This window comes from Erithacus rubecula, assembly GCF_903797595.1.
Source record: "Erithacus rubecula genome assembly, chromosome: 19".
Lineage (NCBI taxonomy): Eukaryota > Metazoa > Chordata > Aves > Passeriformes > Muscicapidae > Erithacus > Erithacus rubecula.
In genome coordinates, this window is record NC_136671.1 from 3,061,762 (window position 1) to 3,078,288 (window position 16,527).

The 16,527-nt window shown below is 44.9% G+C and overlaps 1 protein-coding gene across 1 annotated transcript; it reads right to left on the bottom strand.

The window, feature by feature from the left end:
• Positions 1 to 8: 8 nt before the first annotated feature.
• Positions 9 to 16,407, bottom strand: HNF1A (HNF1 homeobox A). The gene is made up of 10 exons (XM_079322232.1): positions 14,928 to 16,407; positions 8,203 to 8,402; positions 7,897 to 8,083; positions 7,363 to 7,601; positions 6,463 to 6,620; positions 4,851 to 5,052; positions 3,414 to 3,605; positions 3,030 to 3,151; positions 2,597 to 2,738; positions 9 to 2,011 (listed from the first exon to the last, which is right to left on the bottom strand). Exons 1-10 carry the CDS (start codon positions 15,260 to 15,262, stop codon positions 1,884 to 1,886), a joined length of 1,905 nt encoding a protein of 634 aa, XP_079178358.1. The 5' UTR covers positions 15,263 to 16,407; the 3' UTR covers positions 9 to 1,883.
• Between the last annotated feature and the right edge of the window lie 120 nt (positions 16,408 to 16,527).

Consider the following 16,527-nt stretch of genomic DNA (forward strand, 5'->3'; position numbering starts at 1 on the left):
AATTTTAAAACCACCTTTCAGTCCTTGTATGGGCTGGTTAATGACTTTTGTCTCTCTGAAATCCTGTGAGGTTTGGTAGTTTTCAGTATGATTCTTTGTTTATTCTTTGCTTGCAGTCTTTCAGGAAATTAACTGTTTTTGATAAATACTCTACTTCTGTCCTAGGTTTCACTAAATCCAACTTATTGGCCCAATTCAGAAAATCAGAAAGTCAGATTAGATAAACCAAAAGAGTGAAGTGTAGCTCTTTGAGCATGGAAAATCGTTGTAAGATTCTTGCTGTTTTTTAGTCAAGAAAACACAGCTGGCATCCAAAAATAGAAAAGCTGAGTAGAAACCTGGCTTGTAATCTAACAGAATGTGCCAGCAGAAATTACTTCTCTTATGTACAGTTAAAACTTCAGTGTATTGAATTTTAAACCTGGGCTTTCAAATGCATGGTGGTCTAAACATTTACTCTTGCTTTGTTTTGGGCTTTTTTTTTATGCTAGCTGAAAATTAGATATATTTGCAACTGATGTACATGGGAAATTAGGAACAATTCTAGGATAAAATTCCTCAGAGAATCTAGCTCCTGAAATTGTTGATGGTATCTAGAGGAAGCTCTTATCAATTAAACTTTTCACAGACATCTGCAATTTTGACATTCCCAGGTATGATAACTGAAGAATTCACTGTTGGGGTTTTTCAGTTCTCCCTGCCAGTCTCAAGGTTTTTTATCCATTTCACAATTGAAAGAGTAGCTCAGTTTCAGTCACCAACAAAAACCTTTTAGTTGGGGCTGTTTTCATGTCTGGCTAATGACTTATCAGTGATTTGGATGTTGAGAGTAAATAGAGAGTAATAATAAAGAGGAATTACCTAAGTAGATCCTTGGGACTAAAACCCTTCACTTAGTGCAAGCAAGACTCTTAGACCCCAGGGTAGTTATTTGCATACCAATAACTACTTATCAAGCCTGCATGGTAACTGAGAATGAGCCATGTTCTGTAAAATGAATCCAGGCTGAGTGTTTATAGAGAAAACTGAAGGAACCTCTACTCTCTTTGGAACCTGGGAACCTCCCACGTTGCTGGGCAGTGTCAGGGACCAGTGGGGAATGCCATCCTGCAAATCATTCAGCAAGTCAGACAAGATGAGAATCCACAGGGTTAATGCAGAGAACTGGACTCTCCTTGCAGCTGTTAAACTTTAATTTCTGCATTTAAAACAAAGCAGAGCTATATCAAAAACAACCAAGCCATTTCCACTAGGATAGCATGATTTTAGAGCAGGTCGTTTTTAACTGAGAATGTTTGGTATTTTGGTAGTTAATTAAGGATTTATAGGTTGTCAGTGGTCCCATACTGACAGGTTTGTGCCAAGCCATTCCCAAATCTGTTTGTTTGTTATTCTCATTGCAAAGTCAGGAACTTCCAAGGTGCTGTTATTTCTCATAGTTCCTGCTGGTGCTTCCTTGCAGCAAAGGAGGAGAGTGTTTAAAGCTGGTGTCCCTTCTTTGGCAGCTCAGCTTTGCTCTTTCCCACATGATTTAGTCTGATGTTGGCAGTTTTGAACAAGCCCAGCTTGATTAAAGCTGAGCTGAATCAGAGTCCCATCCACGTCCTGGCACTGTTGGGATTCTGTCTTGGGCAGCCACAAAAGGATGTCTGGCCATTCTGAGCTGGCTCCTGGGGTTTAGGTTTGTTGTTTTTTGGGAGGTAGGGGGCAGTGGATTTTAGCAGTGCCAGCATCATCTTTCCATATTTTCTGTCTTGATCCTGAGATGTTTTCTCTCCTGGAGGCAGCTGAGTAGGGGTTTGTGTGAGGCTGTGGTGGCAAACAGGGCTGGAGTTGCACCTGGCAGTAGGTTGTGGCAGTCACTCAGGAGCTCCTCGTGGTGGTTACTGGGTGGAAGATGCCATCTGTGTGGAGATGAAGGTCTCAATGACGTTGTGAGTGGATGGCAGCAGCTGGCTGTGGCTGTTGGTGGAGTCAGAGCTTTGGTACAGCACCAGGCTGCTGGAGGACACTGCCAAAGGTACAGGCAGAAATCAGTTGCAGATTGTCATCAGTCCCCTTAGTGTGCATGTACACCCCCCCATTTCCAGCATGGCTGTGCTCTCCTGGCTTAGGGGCATAACTGTTTTTGTCTGTGTTTTGTGTGCTGCTAAATACCTGGCTTGGGGCCACGGCCAGCCTGAAAACATTGAGGGCAACAATCTCCAGAGAGTTCAGTTTTAAGAATTCTGGTTGATGTCCTAGTTCTCCTCTTAGAACTAGGAAGACCCAGTTGGAGTCTTCATGGGGGAGTCTTGGGCTTCTCAGCCCAAACTGCCCACAGGATTGGGTACTCATTGACACTGATTTTGTTTATGTTTTTAAAGGTATTTTCCTTTCTATATTCTGAATAGGCCAATTTCCACAGTCTGGCCTTACACGGACTCTGCTATGAATCTTTTCCTTCTATTGGTTTTTCAAACCACTCAAGACACTGACAGAGCCAATTTAGGGAATTGTGAGTCCCAATTAGCATTTTCTAAGTGGATTTTACAGTATTGGCAAGAAAAACTAGACATGTGACTTAAGAGCCACAATTAGTGGCTGCTGTTCTTACCAGCAGGGCTTGAGGTGAGGCGCGGGCCTGGCTGAAGGTGCTGGATGGTTGTGTCTTGGTTCTGTAGATGGATTGTTGGTGCCTGTGACACTGGTGTGTGCATCCCAGACTCAGTGTGAGTCTCTGAGTCAGGTGTGAATGCCTGGAGAAAAGAGAGTTAATAGTGACTGGCTTCTACATCCCTTCTAACAGCTGTGAGAGAAGCACTGAGCAGGTGCAATCTCTGGGAGATGAAATCCTCCTTGAGGATGCAGTGAAGAACTTGCTCTAGTCCCTCCAGCAATGCAGCTGGTTACAACAGGGCCAGAGATAAGAAAGATGCTTTGGCTGGGATGGCATAGAGACACCCAAAACCCCTTTGATATGCAAGGAGCTGCCTGCAGACTGGTGCAGCTCTCAAGAGGGGGAGCAAAGATGAAATAAAGGCTGTTACCTGTTTAGTTGGTGTCAGGTTGGTCAGGGCGCTGAGATTGGCTGTGTCTGTTATCACCATGGTTTGTGGTAAGAGGCCTGTGTGTGTGTATTGAGTCACTTCAGATTTAGGGCCATAGAGAGCTGTACATGAAAGAAAACAACATCATGTGGATGCTGGAGCTTTGGCTGAGTTGTTCTCCTCATGCAATGGGACCTGCTGTCTGTCTCCAAAATGCTGGGAGTGGAGGGGCAGGGAGATAAATGCAATAGAAAAATAATTTCATAATTAGAGCAACAATAACAGAGGAGGAAAACAGAGTGCTGTAAGCCCAAGGATCCAGCAAATGCTCCAGAACAGTATCTTTATATTTGTTTGCTTAAACAAATGTGTTCACGTTCTTACTGTGAGGGTTCTGTATCTGCGCCATGGTAGCCATGAAGGGGCTCTGGTTGATGTGGCTCTGCACTTGCTGCATGAGGGGCTGCTGGTAGGATGGATGCAGTTGCTGGGAGAACTGGACGGGCTGCAGGGTGGTGAGGCTGCTCCCCATGCTGTTTATTACAGGAACACTCTGGGGCTGGGTTGAGGCCAGGCCTGGAAAACAAGGACTGATGCCAGTGGTGTCCCACACTGCAGGAGGAGTGTGGCTGCTCTGCAGCAGGGCATCTGAAACAGCCCTCCTGGCAGCCTGTCACTGCAGGGTGCTTTCAGATCCTGCTTTTCAGGTGTTCCCTTGGTTGTCTGTGATTAAAAATAGATTTCATGCCTGTGAGAGCGAAGTGGAAATGTCCAAAAACTGCATAAGCCCACCTCTAGTTTCCAGTGTTTGTTCCTGTCTACATCGTTGTGTACCAGTATAGCCCCTTTTCCAGGTTAGTGATCACCAGGGAGGCCTTGCTCAAAAATAAATGCAGATCATCACCTCAGTGCCCAGTTCATTTACTTTTTTTTTTTTTTTTTTTTTTTTTTAATGAAGCTCTTGGCAATAGAGGCAACTAGGCAGTAGCTGTCCAGCCATGTGGAATGGAGTTTCAACATTTTGCTAGGGCTGCCAAACTAAGGAATTTGAATCAGTCAGAGAGGTAGAAAGTTTCACATATTACTGTCCATTTCCCACAACTGTCTAGACCCTGTTCATGTAAATCAACAGGTCTCTCCAACACTCCAGTTTTTGGGGTTTTTTTGTTTGCACAGAATTCATATCCATATCATAATCTTGGGAAGAAATGGAAATTAGTTCACAGCTGTCATCATAGAACAAAACAAGGCCTCTTTCTTCCTGGGAAGAAAGTGTAAGAGAAGCATATACATTTAATTTTACTTTCTCTAATGAGATGCACTTTGGCAGTAGACTAGTCTTGGAGTGAAAAGAAATCTCATAAAAGTCCAGAAAAGCTGTCAAAGTGAAAAATTTAAAAAAAATAGTAATTACTGCTGTGAATTCCAAAGGCATATGCTGCTCTTTGCAGGAAGTAGAACAGGATGTTTTGTCTTCTAAGCACTATGAGCATGCTTCAATTCTCATAATTTTAGGATAGTATTATATTTATATTTGGAAAGATTAGGAACAGCAAACCAAAACATTGGCAAAGGAATAGATTGTAAAAGTCCCTTACTCTTGAAACGTGGGTTTTGTGTGTAATTTAATTCTAATGTGAACGAGGAACATCTGTCCTTAATCCCACTGGTAGTTGCCAACAGGGCTGCTGATCTGACAATTTCCTCCGGTTTGTATCAGTGCCAGCTTAGCGCTAAGGCTTTGAAAAGGGGGCAGGTGTCTGTAGGAGTGAGGCAGCTGTGGCTGTGGGTGCTGGCAGCAGCACTGCAGGCGCTACTCACCGATCACCAGGGTGGAGGCTCCCGTGTTGGTGAAGGCGGGCGCCAGGGACGGGGTCTCGCCCGCCCCGATCGCCATCACCCCCGGCAGGGACGCCATGATCAGGTTCTGGGTCTGCTGGCTCAGCGTGTGTGGGCTTTGCTCTAGGCTGTGCAGGGCAGTCAGGGTGCTGACAGGAGGGAGAGTTCCTCCAGGAGCTGATACCTGTGGGAAAGGAGAACCCTGAACATGCCACCTGCAGCAGCCAAGCCCCAAAGCTGTGATAAACACCTTTCTTCCTGCTCTTCCCCCTTGCTAACTGGAAAGGCTTCACACATCCTTGTCTGCAGTTCCTGTGTGCTCACTCATTAACTAGCACAGGTCAGCTGTTGATATACTAAGTAAATCCCTGCTGGTTTAGTTCTTTCACGTTTAAAAAATCGTAAGAATGAGATGAAGCCCACTGCACTCTCTATAGGGAAAGATTATCTTCTGTTTCATAGCTGAGGGCAGAAGGTGAAGCTCAGAGAAATTAAGAGGCTCAGGTAACTTTACATAGTAATTCTAGTAGGAGAGTTCAGCATGGAATCCAGGAGTTCTTCTTTCCTTTAGAGACCTGTAGTCATAGTATTGTGGAAGAGCAGAAAAGCACTCTAATGATTTGGCTGATAGAGAAAGTTAAATGCCTTATATTATACTTCTTTTCTCCCCTCAGACAAAAAGCTGTAAGGAATCTTTAGTAAGAATAAACACCAAGAGATTAAACAGTAGGACAAACCACCTTGGTATCAGTTTTAGAAGACATGGAGAAGATTTTCAGGACCTCATGAAAGACTTATTTTCATCAGCAAGAGACCAGAAGCCAGCAAAGTGAGTGACTGATGAGATTTAAATCATACTTATTTTTAGCAACCTTAACTTTGCCTCTGGCCAGCCTATGCTCATGCAAACTTCTGCTGACTGTTTCTCTGAAAGCAAGGGAACATGTGCAGACTGAAAAGGATCAGTCATGTAGTTCTGTTTCTTCTTTGTTAATGATGGGAGGAAAGGTCTGGTCAGATCTCAGAAGGAAATTGGCTTTGAGGAGACAATCTAGTTATCCAGTACATGCCTGCACCCAGCCTGTTTGGCTTCATTTTTACAGGTGAGATAGATGTAAGTATAGGTCACTGTTCTGGTAATTCTGCTGGTCTGATCAACTCTCTTGAGATGGGTAGAGTTCAAATAAGGGTTAAAGATGAGATCAAAATCTCTCTGTGGAAAGGAGAATAGGGTTTCCTGGGAAGAAGGAAATCTTGTCATACCTTGTGTGCTGTATTTCCAGAACAGACTGTTTTAATTGCTCATAAGCAAATGTCTTCTTGCTTTCATGCTGCAATACCTGCCCTCACCACAGTCTAGAGGGCACATGTATCTCAGGATTATTGATCTTACATGGTCAGTGCAAAGTGACTCTAATATAACATATTGTTGCATAATGTGTTATGAATCAGCACGTTACATATGACTGTGTAACATAAGAAGGTGGATTTAACTACATTCTAGAAAAAAATACCTGTGAATAGTTCATATTATCAGCACAGGCAGATGGCCTAACATCTTCTAGTCAGCAGAAGCAGACTATCCATCACTTACCAGCTTAGTGTCCGTGCTCAGCAGGTTCTGGCTGGGCTCCAGTCCAGGGGGAGAAACCTGATGCAGGATGGTTTGGGTGGTCACCATGGAGCTGTTCCCATGGTGGTTGCTGCTGGAGGACTCTGCCTCGCTGGCTGGCTGCTGGTTGTACCTTACTCCTGAATCACAACAGGAGGGAAACTGGCTGTCACAAGTGAGGTACTAAATTCAGTTTCCTTTGCAGGCACTTGCCACCAGATCTTTGGGCAGATACTTAATGGTCACTAGGGGAACCAGATGAACAGGCACTCACTCACTCACACCCTGCTCTGACTTTCCCCTGTAATTTGGTGTAACTGCTTTCTCTATCACTGAGTGGCTGTGAGTGCTGCAGGGAGCAGGAAACCACCCCTCTGAATGTGGTTGTAGAGAGGAGTCTCAGTGGGATGATCTCTTCCCAGAGCAAGTGACCCCCAGCTCTGGCCTGTGAAGCTGAAAAAACTGGAGTCTTTTTGGATGGAGAATGACTTTTCTTCATGCCTGAAAACTCTGTCACAGTCACAGGCACTGAAAGGAGTAAGGGACATACATGACTGAAAGAGCATGGAACTGACTTCTGGCAGGCAGTGATGACTCCTGGAACAGGAAGTTTGGGGTTGATGCCTGCCAGCTCAGTAAGTATAGTACTTCTCACAGTGAGAAGCTTTGGCTGTGGGTTTTGTTACTGAATTTTATCCCCTTGACATTCTAGCCACTCTTTTCACTCAGAAACATTTGTCACCTTTGCCCTTCCCTTGTAGCAAATCTGCTTTTTCTATATGTAGATTCATTTCCTAAAGGGCTGGACTTGGGATACAGTTTGGGTGGCTGAGTTTGGGGAGGTTCACCCTTCTTTCAGATCTCCCTCTAGTTGTTTCTTACCGTGGACTTTGCTGGGTGAGAGAGCAGGTGGTGGCTGGAGGGAGGAGGAGCTGTGGGGGGTTAGAGGAGGGGCAGAGGTGGGCTGTGGTCCACTGAAGGTGTCCATGGCCAGCTTGTGCCGGAATGCCTCCTCCTTCCTGCGATTGGCAAACCAGTTGTAAACTCTGACCTCTGTCACCAGGTTTGAGCCCAGTCCCTGGGCCTGAGATGGGGAAACACCTCTCTGAATACACTCTGCCCTGTTGGGAAAAGCACAAGAAGAGCCTTGCTGAGCTGGGCTTAGACACACAAAGTAAGTGGAAAGCCCCAAATTGGCTGTGGTCTGGAACACTGTGTGTAAGGATCCTGCAAGACCTGAGGCATTCCTTGTACTCTGTGGACAAGGAATAATCAGTTATGGAATTTAATTCAAGTGTGGCTGGTGTCAGTGGTGCCACTGAGTGCTGTACCTTTGGCCTGCCTCACAGCAAACACCAGGAATGCAGAGGAACCCTGCTGTGCCCCTCTCCTTCAAAGACACACACCCACCCTTACCTGTTGCACTCTTCCACCAGTGCCTCCCTCTCTTCTTTGCTGGGGTTTTTCTGCCTCTCATAGGCTTGGAACAGGATCTGTTGTGAGGCAGGACCCCACTTAAAGCGGTTTCTTCTCCCCTTCTTTGTGGGCAGATCATCTCCCATGGGCTCGTCTGTCAGTATACCCTGGCCAGCATGTGTAAATTCTGCAAGCACAAAGGGGAAGGGAATTTCTTCCTTGAAAGCCGTGAGGAGTAAGGATGAGCAAGGGAGAGCAGAAGCCTCTATGAAGCTGAGACAGGAGAGCAGTGGTTGCCATACTTACGCTGGGCCACCTCTCGCTGCTTCCGGACATACCAGGTGTACAGGGCTGCCCGTTTTTGGGTCTTCATGGGAGTGCCCTTGTTGAGGTGTTGGGAGAGGTGGGATTGGTTCAGACCAGTGGTGTCCACCACCTCACGCTGGGGGATGTTGTGCTGCTGGAGGTAAGACTTCACCATCTTTGCTACTCGCCAGGGATCCTCTCTGGAAGCAACAGAAAATATTTCTCAGGGGAGAGAGATCAAACAGCTGCTCTCAGTGACCTGGATTTCAGGCAAGTGCAGTAGTAGGTACTGAGGGGCACTTGTCAGTCATCACCATCATGTTTGGTGAGGCCAGAGTGCTCATTGACTGCAGGGGAGAAAGCTGTTCTCAGTGTGCTGCCTTGCTCAGTTTTGACTTTGTGCAGGGCAAAATTGCATGACATTGGAAATTAAGTGCAAAAGATCTAGCACTGGCTTCCTTTAAACTGCTGTCTGTACACACTTAGGTCTGCCCTTAGGAGGAGACTTTGCTTACCAGAGGAATTTCCCAATACACAGAGGGAACCTCTGTCTTCCCTTTCCCTACATAACTTTTCTTTTCTATCCCCCTCTCATTAAAGCAGATGGGGCAGATGTACTGAGTTTTCCAAGACAGATTGATTGTGATACTCGACTGAACTTGATTCATACCCTGATTCTGGTCCAGGCTGGGTTGCCTTGCAATGATTCAGCAAATGGAAACAGGCTGTCATTATACTGTGACATGACAGCTCTATATGTGTATGTATATGACAAATGATCCAGAATTATGTTCTTACACATCTGCTATGTGTTACTCAAACACATTGGTTCACACTTAGATCTACTCAAAGCTTCTACATGCAATATAGAATTACAGGCCAGCCACTGATTCCTCCTGTTGCTACTCTCCTTTGGGTAACAGCTGAGGGAATAGAACTGTTTGAGACCTGCTCACAAAATTGGAAAATAGTTTGAAATTTTACAATTTATTTGGTCCTCTGGGTTTTAGAGGAGGATCTCCAGTTAGAAAATTCATTAAAGTTCATGAGGAAAATAGGGGAAATATGACTGTGTCTTTATGTGCATTGATTTAACCACAGCTGAAAGTCACAGTAGAAATAAAGAAGTGAAACCCTTCAGTCTAAATCCAAACAGTGCTAGAGCACCTCTGCAGGATAGCTCCTGGCTCACTTTGAGCAAGAGCATCCTTCTGTGTGAAATCTGTGGAGGAAACGGTTTGCTCTGCTCTAGGAAGACATTGGTGTCATGTGGAACACCAACATCAAAGGAGCAGTGGGGAGGAAGAAAGGTCCCTGGGATGGTGCAGAAACTGTCACAAGAGCACACACGTCTGAGCAACAGGCAACAACTGTGCTGTTCATGGCTTTGTTGACTCAGGAGGTTGCCGGAGGCTGCAGTGATAAGGAGGACAAAGTCCACACCTGTTCTCTCAGTACAAACACCCTTATCTCTGTTCCCCTGCAGCCCCTCTCCCAGAGGCTGAGTAGTCCAAGGAGCAACTCCACAGCAGTTAAAGTGTGACACAGATGGTGTCAGTTACAGCTTTTGGAAGAACCTGCTTAAAATAGAACCTTTGTTTCTCTTTTTAGATTGGATATTTGCCACAGAGACTTCTGATTTTTAGCATCTTCCCTTAACTCTCTGTCTTTCAAAAGCCTCAAATTGAGCTGAATTTAAGAAAGCTTTTCTTTCCTCATGGTTTTATTGTTGTTTTTGGGGTTTTTTTCCTCCTGCTGCCTAAACCAGTCTCCTGCCTTTGTACTTGTGATAGTCTGGCCAGCACCTGTACCTTGTGTTCATTGTCCAAGTCCCTGTATAGAGGAGGAAAGACTGACTGGGAAGCTGGCTCTTAGATTTGAGTTCTGGCCCAGAGAGGAAGAGGAAAGACTGTGGAAGCCTCTGTTATGTGTCAGCTGCTTTCTGCGCCCCAGTCAAGTCAGTTCTGTCTCCCCTGTTGAGCTCCTCACTTTGTGGCAGGAATAAACCACTAAGTTCTGTGAGTCTCTTCTCACAGTGGTTAAAGTCTTGTGGGCTTTGTCTTCTTTTGATGCAGTAGGGGGCTTTGTGATGCAAAATAGTGCAGGGAATCTTAGTACAGTGTGATTTGCTAGGACAGCTGTATGAAATCCTGGCTACTCTGTACATTATCAAAGGGCAGTCTGCAAAACCAATGCAGCAAGTCCTTCAGGCCCAGGGCTACACCACAGTCCAAGTGATTACAGTCTGGCCCCTTGCTCAAATACACAGTTCCACCTGCAGAGCCTCTATCACAGGCTAAGACATCAGAAGTTGAAACCTTTTCTCTTTTACTGGCTATGAGACTATCATTGACTGTCATAGGGGAGGATTTCACTCTAAACTGAGTTCTCCTGCTTGTTATGGTCAAATCTCAATTCTTTCAGTGAGTCAGAACTGCATAAATGAGTCTGTCTTGTTCAAGGTCTCCTTCCCTCTCTCCAAACTGTTTTCTGCCTTTTACTTTCCCTCTCTCCTCAGATGCAAACTGTCTCCCCAAGGTCTTGTTCTCCAGGATTTAATCTGTCTCTTAGTTGGTCTCACACAGGTAGCTTTTACTTCCTTCATCTGAAGCCTTGTTCTCCTGCCCTCAGTTGCTTATTGCCATGTGATCATAGCCCATCTCCATGGCTCATCCCCACCACAGGGGCCAGGGTTTCTCCATGCCAGCTTCCCATTTCCTTAGTTCTGAGGTCAGTTTTTAAGGGCGTTTTCACCTCCCTTTTGTTACCTGAACAATAAGTAACCCAGGTAGTTAGTTATAAACTCAAAGGGAACAAGAGGCTGGTTGATAATTTATAGCAACATCTCAAATTTAAATGGAAAGTAAATATCAAGTTGTTAGCATTAAAGAAAACCCATTCCAGAGAGCTGGAGATGTAACATTCAGGGGACCTTCTCCCTCCTTCACTCTTCCTGACTTTTTATTTTTCCTTTTTTCTTTTTTTTCTTCCTCATTCTTTCTCTCTTTCCTTCTTTCCTGTACTGATTATCAGGTGGGAGAAGCCTTCATTTCCCTGAGGTGGGTTCTGAATTGCTGCTTTGGACCAGACCCTGCTCAAGCAGAGGTTCAGGGTGAAGTGCTCAGGATCATCCCGGCCCTTTCCTCTGGAGCTGCTCCACCACCCAGGCAGAGCCTGGGGCCAGGCTGGGCACAGGGAAGGTAAGACCATCCATCCTGGCAGTGTTCCTTTCTGTTGAACTTGGCCTGGTTTGCCTCATCTTGGTTTATATGTGGAAATGAAAGGGGTGTGGCAGCTTCATCTCCAGATTCCCCAGCTAGTGCTGTTCTAAGCAGGGGGGAAGACTGGACCTTTGTCATTATGTATCTTTGTTTTCTTTTTTCCTCCTGGAAAATATGCTTTTATCCCTGCCTACAGGGGAAATCTGTTGCTTATCTCAATTTCTCTCTTTCCTAATGGAATTTCACCCCTTGCCCTACAGGTGGATTGCTATACCTCTCTCCATTGGATTGATACCTCTCTCCATTTGCTTTACCTGCAGTAGTCTGATCCCTTGCCCCAAGATAGCTTCCTTCCTGCTTTATGTTCTGGGAATATCTGGGAGTTTCTCCACATGGCTCTATCACCCTACTGAGTATATTATTTCTTATCATAGATGCAATTTGTTCTCTGTGTGGATTGATATGGAAAGAATGTTTTTATTCAAACTGTAAATCTACAAGAGATCAGCGAGACATATGAGAGGACTAAATGAAGTTATGTTAATTCCCCACTAGAGAAACCTTTATCTGAACTGCTTTTAGTGTATTTTCTCTGTAGGGAAAATATCTAATCAACACCCATGGGTGCAACCAGTCCTGTGGATGTATCTTCTCTGTTTTACTCAGCTTTGACTAGAGTTTTTCAAACTGGTTTCAGCTTCAGTGGTCCTGTGAAGTTATAGTTGGTCTCTTAGTGCTGTCATTTTTTTTCTATTTCCAGCCCCTGGAAAGCCCAGTAGTGGACACTTTTTGTGATTCTACTTTATAAAGCAATGGCTTGATAAGCAGTAGCTGCAGTTACCACAAAGACTTTCCTGTATCAGCAATAGCTGCCCACAAGTCAATCTCTCTGTTAAAATTTGGTCTGCAGACCAGGAATTGTTAATAATGCCCAAAGAGGCTTCTGTCTAAAGGGAGAATTGTCTCCATCTGGTTTCTGCATTTGAAACCCTTGTCTAGATGCTGAAATAGTTTTGCAAGCATCGACCTTTTGCTGGGAATCCCTGGGCGTGGAGATTCTTGCCCATCTTTCTTTTATCTATTGCTGGAAGTAATTTCTAATATAGATTGCTCTGTCCTGCTTTACAATGCTTATAATACTATTTTAAGGACATTACTTTTAGGTATCTATAAATGGAAAAGTTTGATCTTAAAACAAAAAAAAGTTTATTAGTGGATAACAACTTCTTAGGGTATTATCAATTCCTGATATTAGTTCTGATGCTTTGCATAGATTTTTAGACACTGTTGATTTGATTAGAAATTTGAAACATGGCAATACAGGCTTCCTACTATTTTCATTTTAACTTGATTAATTTTGATCTATTATAGACCTCCATAAGTGTACTTATAATTTTTTCTGAAACTGAGGCTTCTGGTGTCTTCATACTGTCCTCAACAGCAGAAGTGAATTGCTCTATCCTCTGTGGGGGAGACTGGTGATGTTTCAGAGTAAAGCCTTTGTCATTAAGAGCCAGTATGAGGCTTAGGAGATCCCTGTCCTTGCCCAGTCTCCTCTGTGCTGTCTCAGGGGTTTAGGTAGGGCCTAGAATTTGTCTGTACCTCAGTTTCCATTTGTGGAATGGAAATGCTGCTCAGTGGACTGACTGTTCATCAGAAAGTGTTAATGGCACAGGTTTGGAAGAGAGGTAAGACTTCTGCTGAGGCTGGTAAGCACAGGGAAGACTGGCAGCAAGTTCCTGGAAAGGCAGGAAGGATCAGAAAGCAGAAATGGTGCTGAAGTGAGGGTGACAGGAAGGAATTCCCTCCATCCGTGTGTCTGTTCTTAGATCACAGCAGATGTCACTTAGTCCTGCTTCACTCACTCGTTAGAGAAAAAGGGACAAAGCCAGGGGGAGTATTCCTCCACTTCCATGGCTTCCTTTCTGGAGAGATTCTTGATAAACCATCAAAAGTTAATGATCAAAAAGCTTATCAGGGTCTTTTCATCTATAAATTTATAAGACAAAAGAGAAATAATAAAGCCATTGGATAATTAGTAACTAGCCAGGGCCCGCCCGGTGCCACTGGGCTCAAACTGCCCCAAGACCTGCACGCAGACTCAGGAAGATGAGAAGGAGACAAGGATGAGGAGAAGAAAAAGAGTGGGAGACAGGGAGAGAATCAGCCAAGGAGACACCAAAATGGGAGGAATAGCAGCAAAAACAATAGTGAGGATAGAAGGGAAATAGGTGAAAAGAATCTGAAAGATGTAAAGGAAGTAGAGAAAACTTTAAGATGAGGAAGAGCTGGAAGTGTGGAAGAAATGAGACATACTGGGCCAGTAAGAAGAATGCATTTCTGTGAATGTTTCCCCACCCAGGTAAGAGCTGATCCAGTGAATTTCCTCTCTTAGTTTCTGCAGAATCATCAAATCCCAGTCTGCCAGTGAGCTTTCTTTTAAGCATTTACAGTGAATGCTAACTCTTGTCATACTCTTTTCTTAGCTCTGGCCTTTTGTGGTGGGATTTGATGTTTGCTTCAGTTATATTTTCTGTTGATTTCCTTTGCACGTGAAAGAGAGTGATCAGAAAGTCTAAGAAATTCCCTAGCTGGATTTTAAGTGAAGATTTTAAGTGCAGGATGTTGCTGTATCTCTGTCTCGTATCAGTTTGTCATTTCAAAATATCCCCAAAACAGGCAAGAATCTGTTGTGATAGATGGTAGGATGGGCCTGATCCTTGCTTTGACAAACCTCTTGGGTCTCCCATGGGGATTGTATCCCAATGAGAATCCCAAATAGGAAACTGAGTGAATGTTTCTCTGAGTGTATTGTGAGGCTTATTAGTCCAGGCAACTTTCCCTGTCTTTTGATCTCAGAAGTGCTTGTATGCAAAGGCAAATTCGTGTGGCAGCAAACCCTGTAACTGTTGCTGTGTATGTACTTTGTAACAGTGATGGGCAGTGGATGGTAGAAGCAGTGTGTTCTGTCCAGGTTTTAACCTCTGCATGTATTTGGTGTGTGCTTTTTCTATAGCAAACCCCAGTGAAATTAACAATATCATTCTCCTTAAATACAGCAGGGAAATGTTACAACTTCACTGTATCATTCATACAAATATCACACCAGCTCAGGGTGACCAGTTTTTTTTTCTTTCTTTCCTGATGATTGAAATTGTGAATTGTATTAAAAATTTAAGTCCTAAACCTTAACATTCAGTCAAAGAGATGACAGTTATACAGGCCTTGGACTATTCTGCAGACTGATGCTATAAGCATGTCCAATATGTAATCAGGCTCCATAGCTTCCTTCATGCATTTAAAGCGAGATAAAAGGAAAATCTGATCATTTATAAAGCATTTGGGGGTGCTTGGGGGCTGCTAGTCCTGGCATGGATGAAGATTGTCTCTATGCAGCTAGATCAATTGTGAATACTAGGGATACTGAGGAGAAGGGGAAAGGAAAACAGAATTAGAGGGAGAGTGCAAGAAAGCAGCAAAGAGGAGAAGTAAATCTGTCCTTACTGTAATAGTCTTTCCACCACAGCCTTCTGGTGAGCAGCCTCCTCTGGGCTCAAGTTTTCCAGCTCCTTCATTATTGGAGGGGTAAATTCCTCCCCGTCATCGGAGGTTTCATCTTCGGACACCCTGGCCTCCCCCATCCCGTTGGGGAGGTTGGGGATGTCGGGACAGGGCTCCCCTTTCTCAGTCTGGAGGGCATTGATGGCGCGCTGGCTCTCACTCTGCAGCCCGTAGGGTTCCGCTTCGCTCAGTGCCTTGATCAAGGTCTCCTTGGTCAGCCCCGACTCCAGCAGCGCTTCCAGCAGCTCCACTTGGAGATGAGTCAGCTTCGAGACCATGGTCTTCAGCCTGCTGTCTCTTGGGTTGGAATTTCGGGTTATCCTGCTTCCAGCTTCCCTACACCATGGTCCCGAGGTAACGCGCCCGACTGTCAGGAGAGTGGGCACAGCACAGCCTCCCGCCTTCACACCCCCCCAAAAAAAACAAAATACAAAATTGAGCCACTTCAGACCCCCCACGACTGTCCTGAGCCAGTGCTGATAAAGGGACCCTTGGCTATCTGTTTACATTGGAGCAAATGTAAATTCTCCAAGGTTCATATTTATCTGTGTGCTTTAGCAAGTTACTGAACTTTGGACTTCAGCACTGCCGCAGCAGTTCACAAAGTGCAGAGGGAGAGAAAGCAGGGGGAGGGGGAAAGGGAGGGAAGCAGGAGAGAGAAGGAGAAGAAAATGAAGGGATAAAAGGTCTGCAGCATGGAAAAGTGAGTATGGAAAGAAAACTAGGATGATGGGAAGGGAGAAACTTGGCTTACTTCTGGCCGCATTAGTTTTGGAGAGGGAAGGAGGTGGAGCACCCAAAAGGAATTGCTGTGCTTGGTTGCCCATGGTTCAGGACAAGGTGCTGCTGTTGGAATATCACAGAACCTGCTCAGAGCCCTGGCAATGCTGAAGTGCAGTCAGTGTCAGGCCCTGCCAAAGGCTTTGGGCTGACAGAAAGCCACAGTGGCAGCTGCACTGGCCTTTGTGCAACCCCCAGCAGGGGGGAGGCGATCACTGGCTCATTCCTAAGCCTCATAGGGTGTTCTGAAGCTCCATCTGATTTCTGTGGCAGAGCATCAAGACTTAAGTGACTTTTTCAATTCTGGCTTTGGCTTGCTGGGTACCTTGATGTGCAAATACTAGTAGCGCCTCCATTTTATCTTGCCATGTTTATTGCTCAACTGTGAGCAGGAGCAGTGTTAATAATTGGGAGATTGCAGGGCTTGCCCCTCTGAGCTTGTGATTCATGTATTCAATAAAGGATAGCCCTGGGTGCTGGGTCATGCTCTAAACCCTGCTCTATCTTCAACTGCCCTACTGCTTCTGATGAGTGCTCTGGGCAAGCTTGTGGTTCCCCTTTACCATCTGATTCCAATCCCTTCTTGATACCAGCTCTGCTCTGATGTTCTGCTCCCACCTGTTCGGTGATTTCCTAAAACATGATCCCTCTATTTATAACCAAATGATCATTTCTGGTCTGAAATGATATGAATGATATCTCCTTTGAGTGGTTAAATTAGGGAGTAACTTGATGTGCACATGTGGACTCGATGCACGAGTGC

Bases quoted from the DNA above. Each gene is read 5' to 3' on its own strand.
- HNF1A (XM_079322232.1), bottom strand. From the start codon at position 15,262: ATGGTCTCGAAGCTGACTCATCTCCAAGTGGAGCTGCTGGAAGCGCTG. The intron at 5,053-6,462 runs GTAAGTGATGGA...CCTTTCCCACAG, and splicing joins TGAGCACGGACACTAAGCTG to GTATCAGCTCCTGGAGGAAC. The intron at 2,739-3,029 runs GTAACAGCCTTT...TCTTTTCTCCAG, and splicing joins ACCTGACACCAACTAAACAG to GCATTCACACCTGACTCAGA.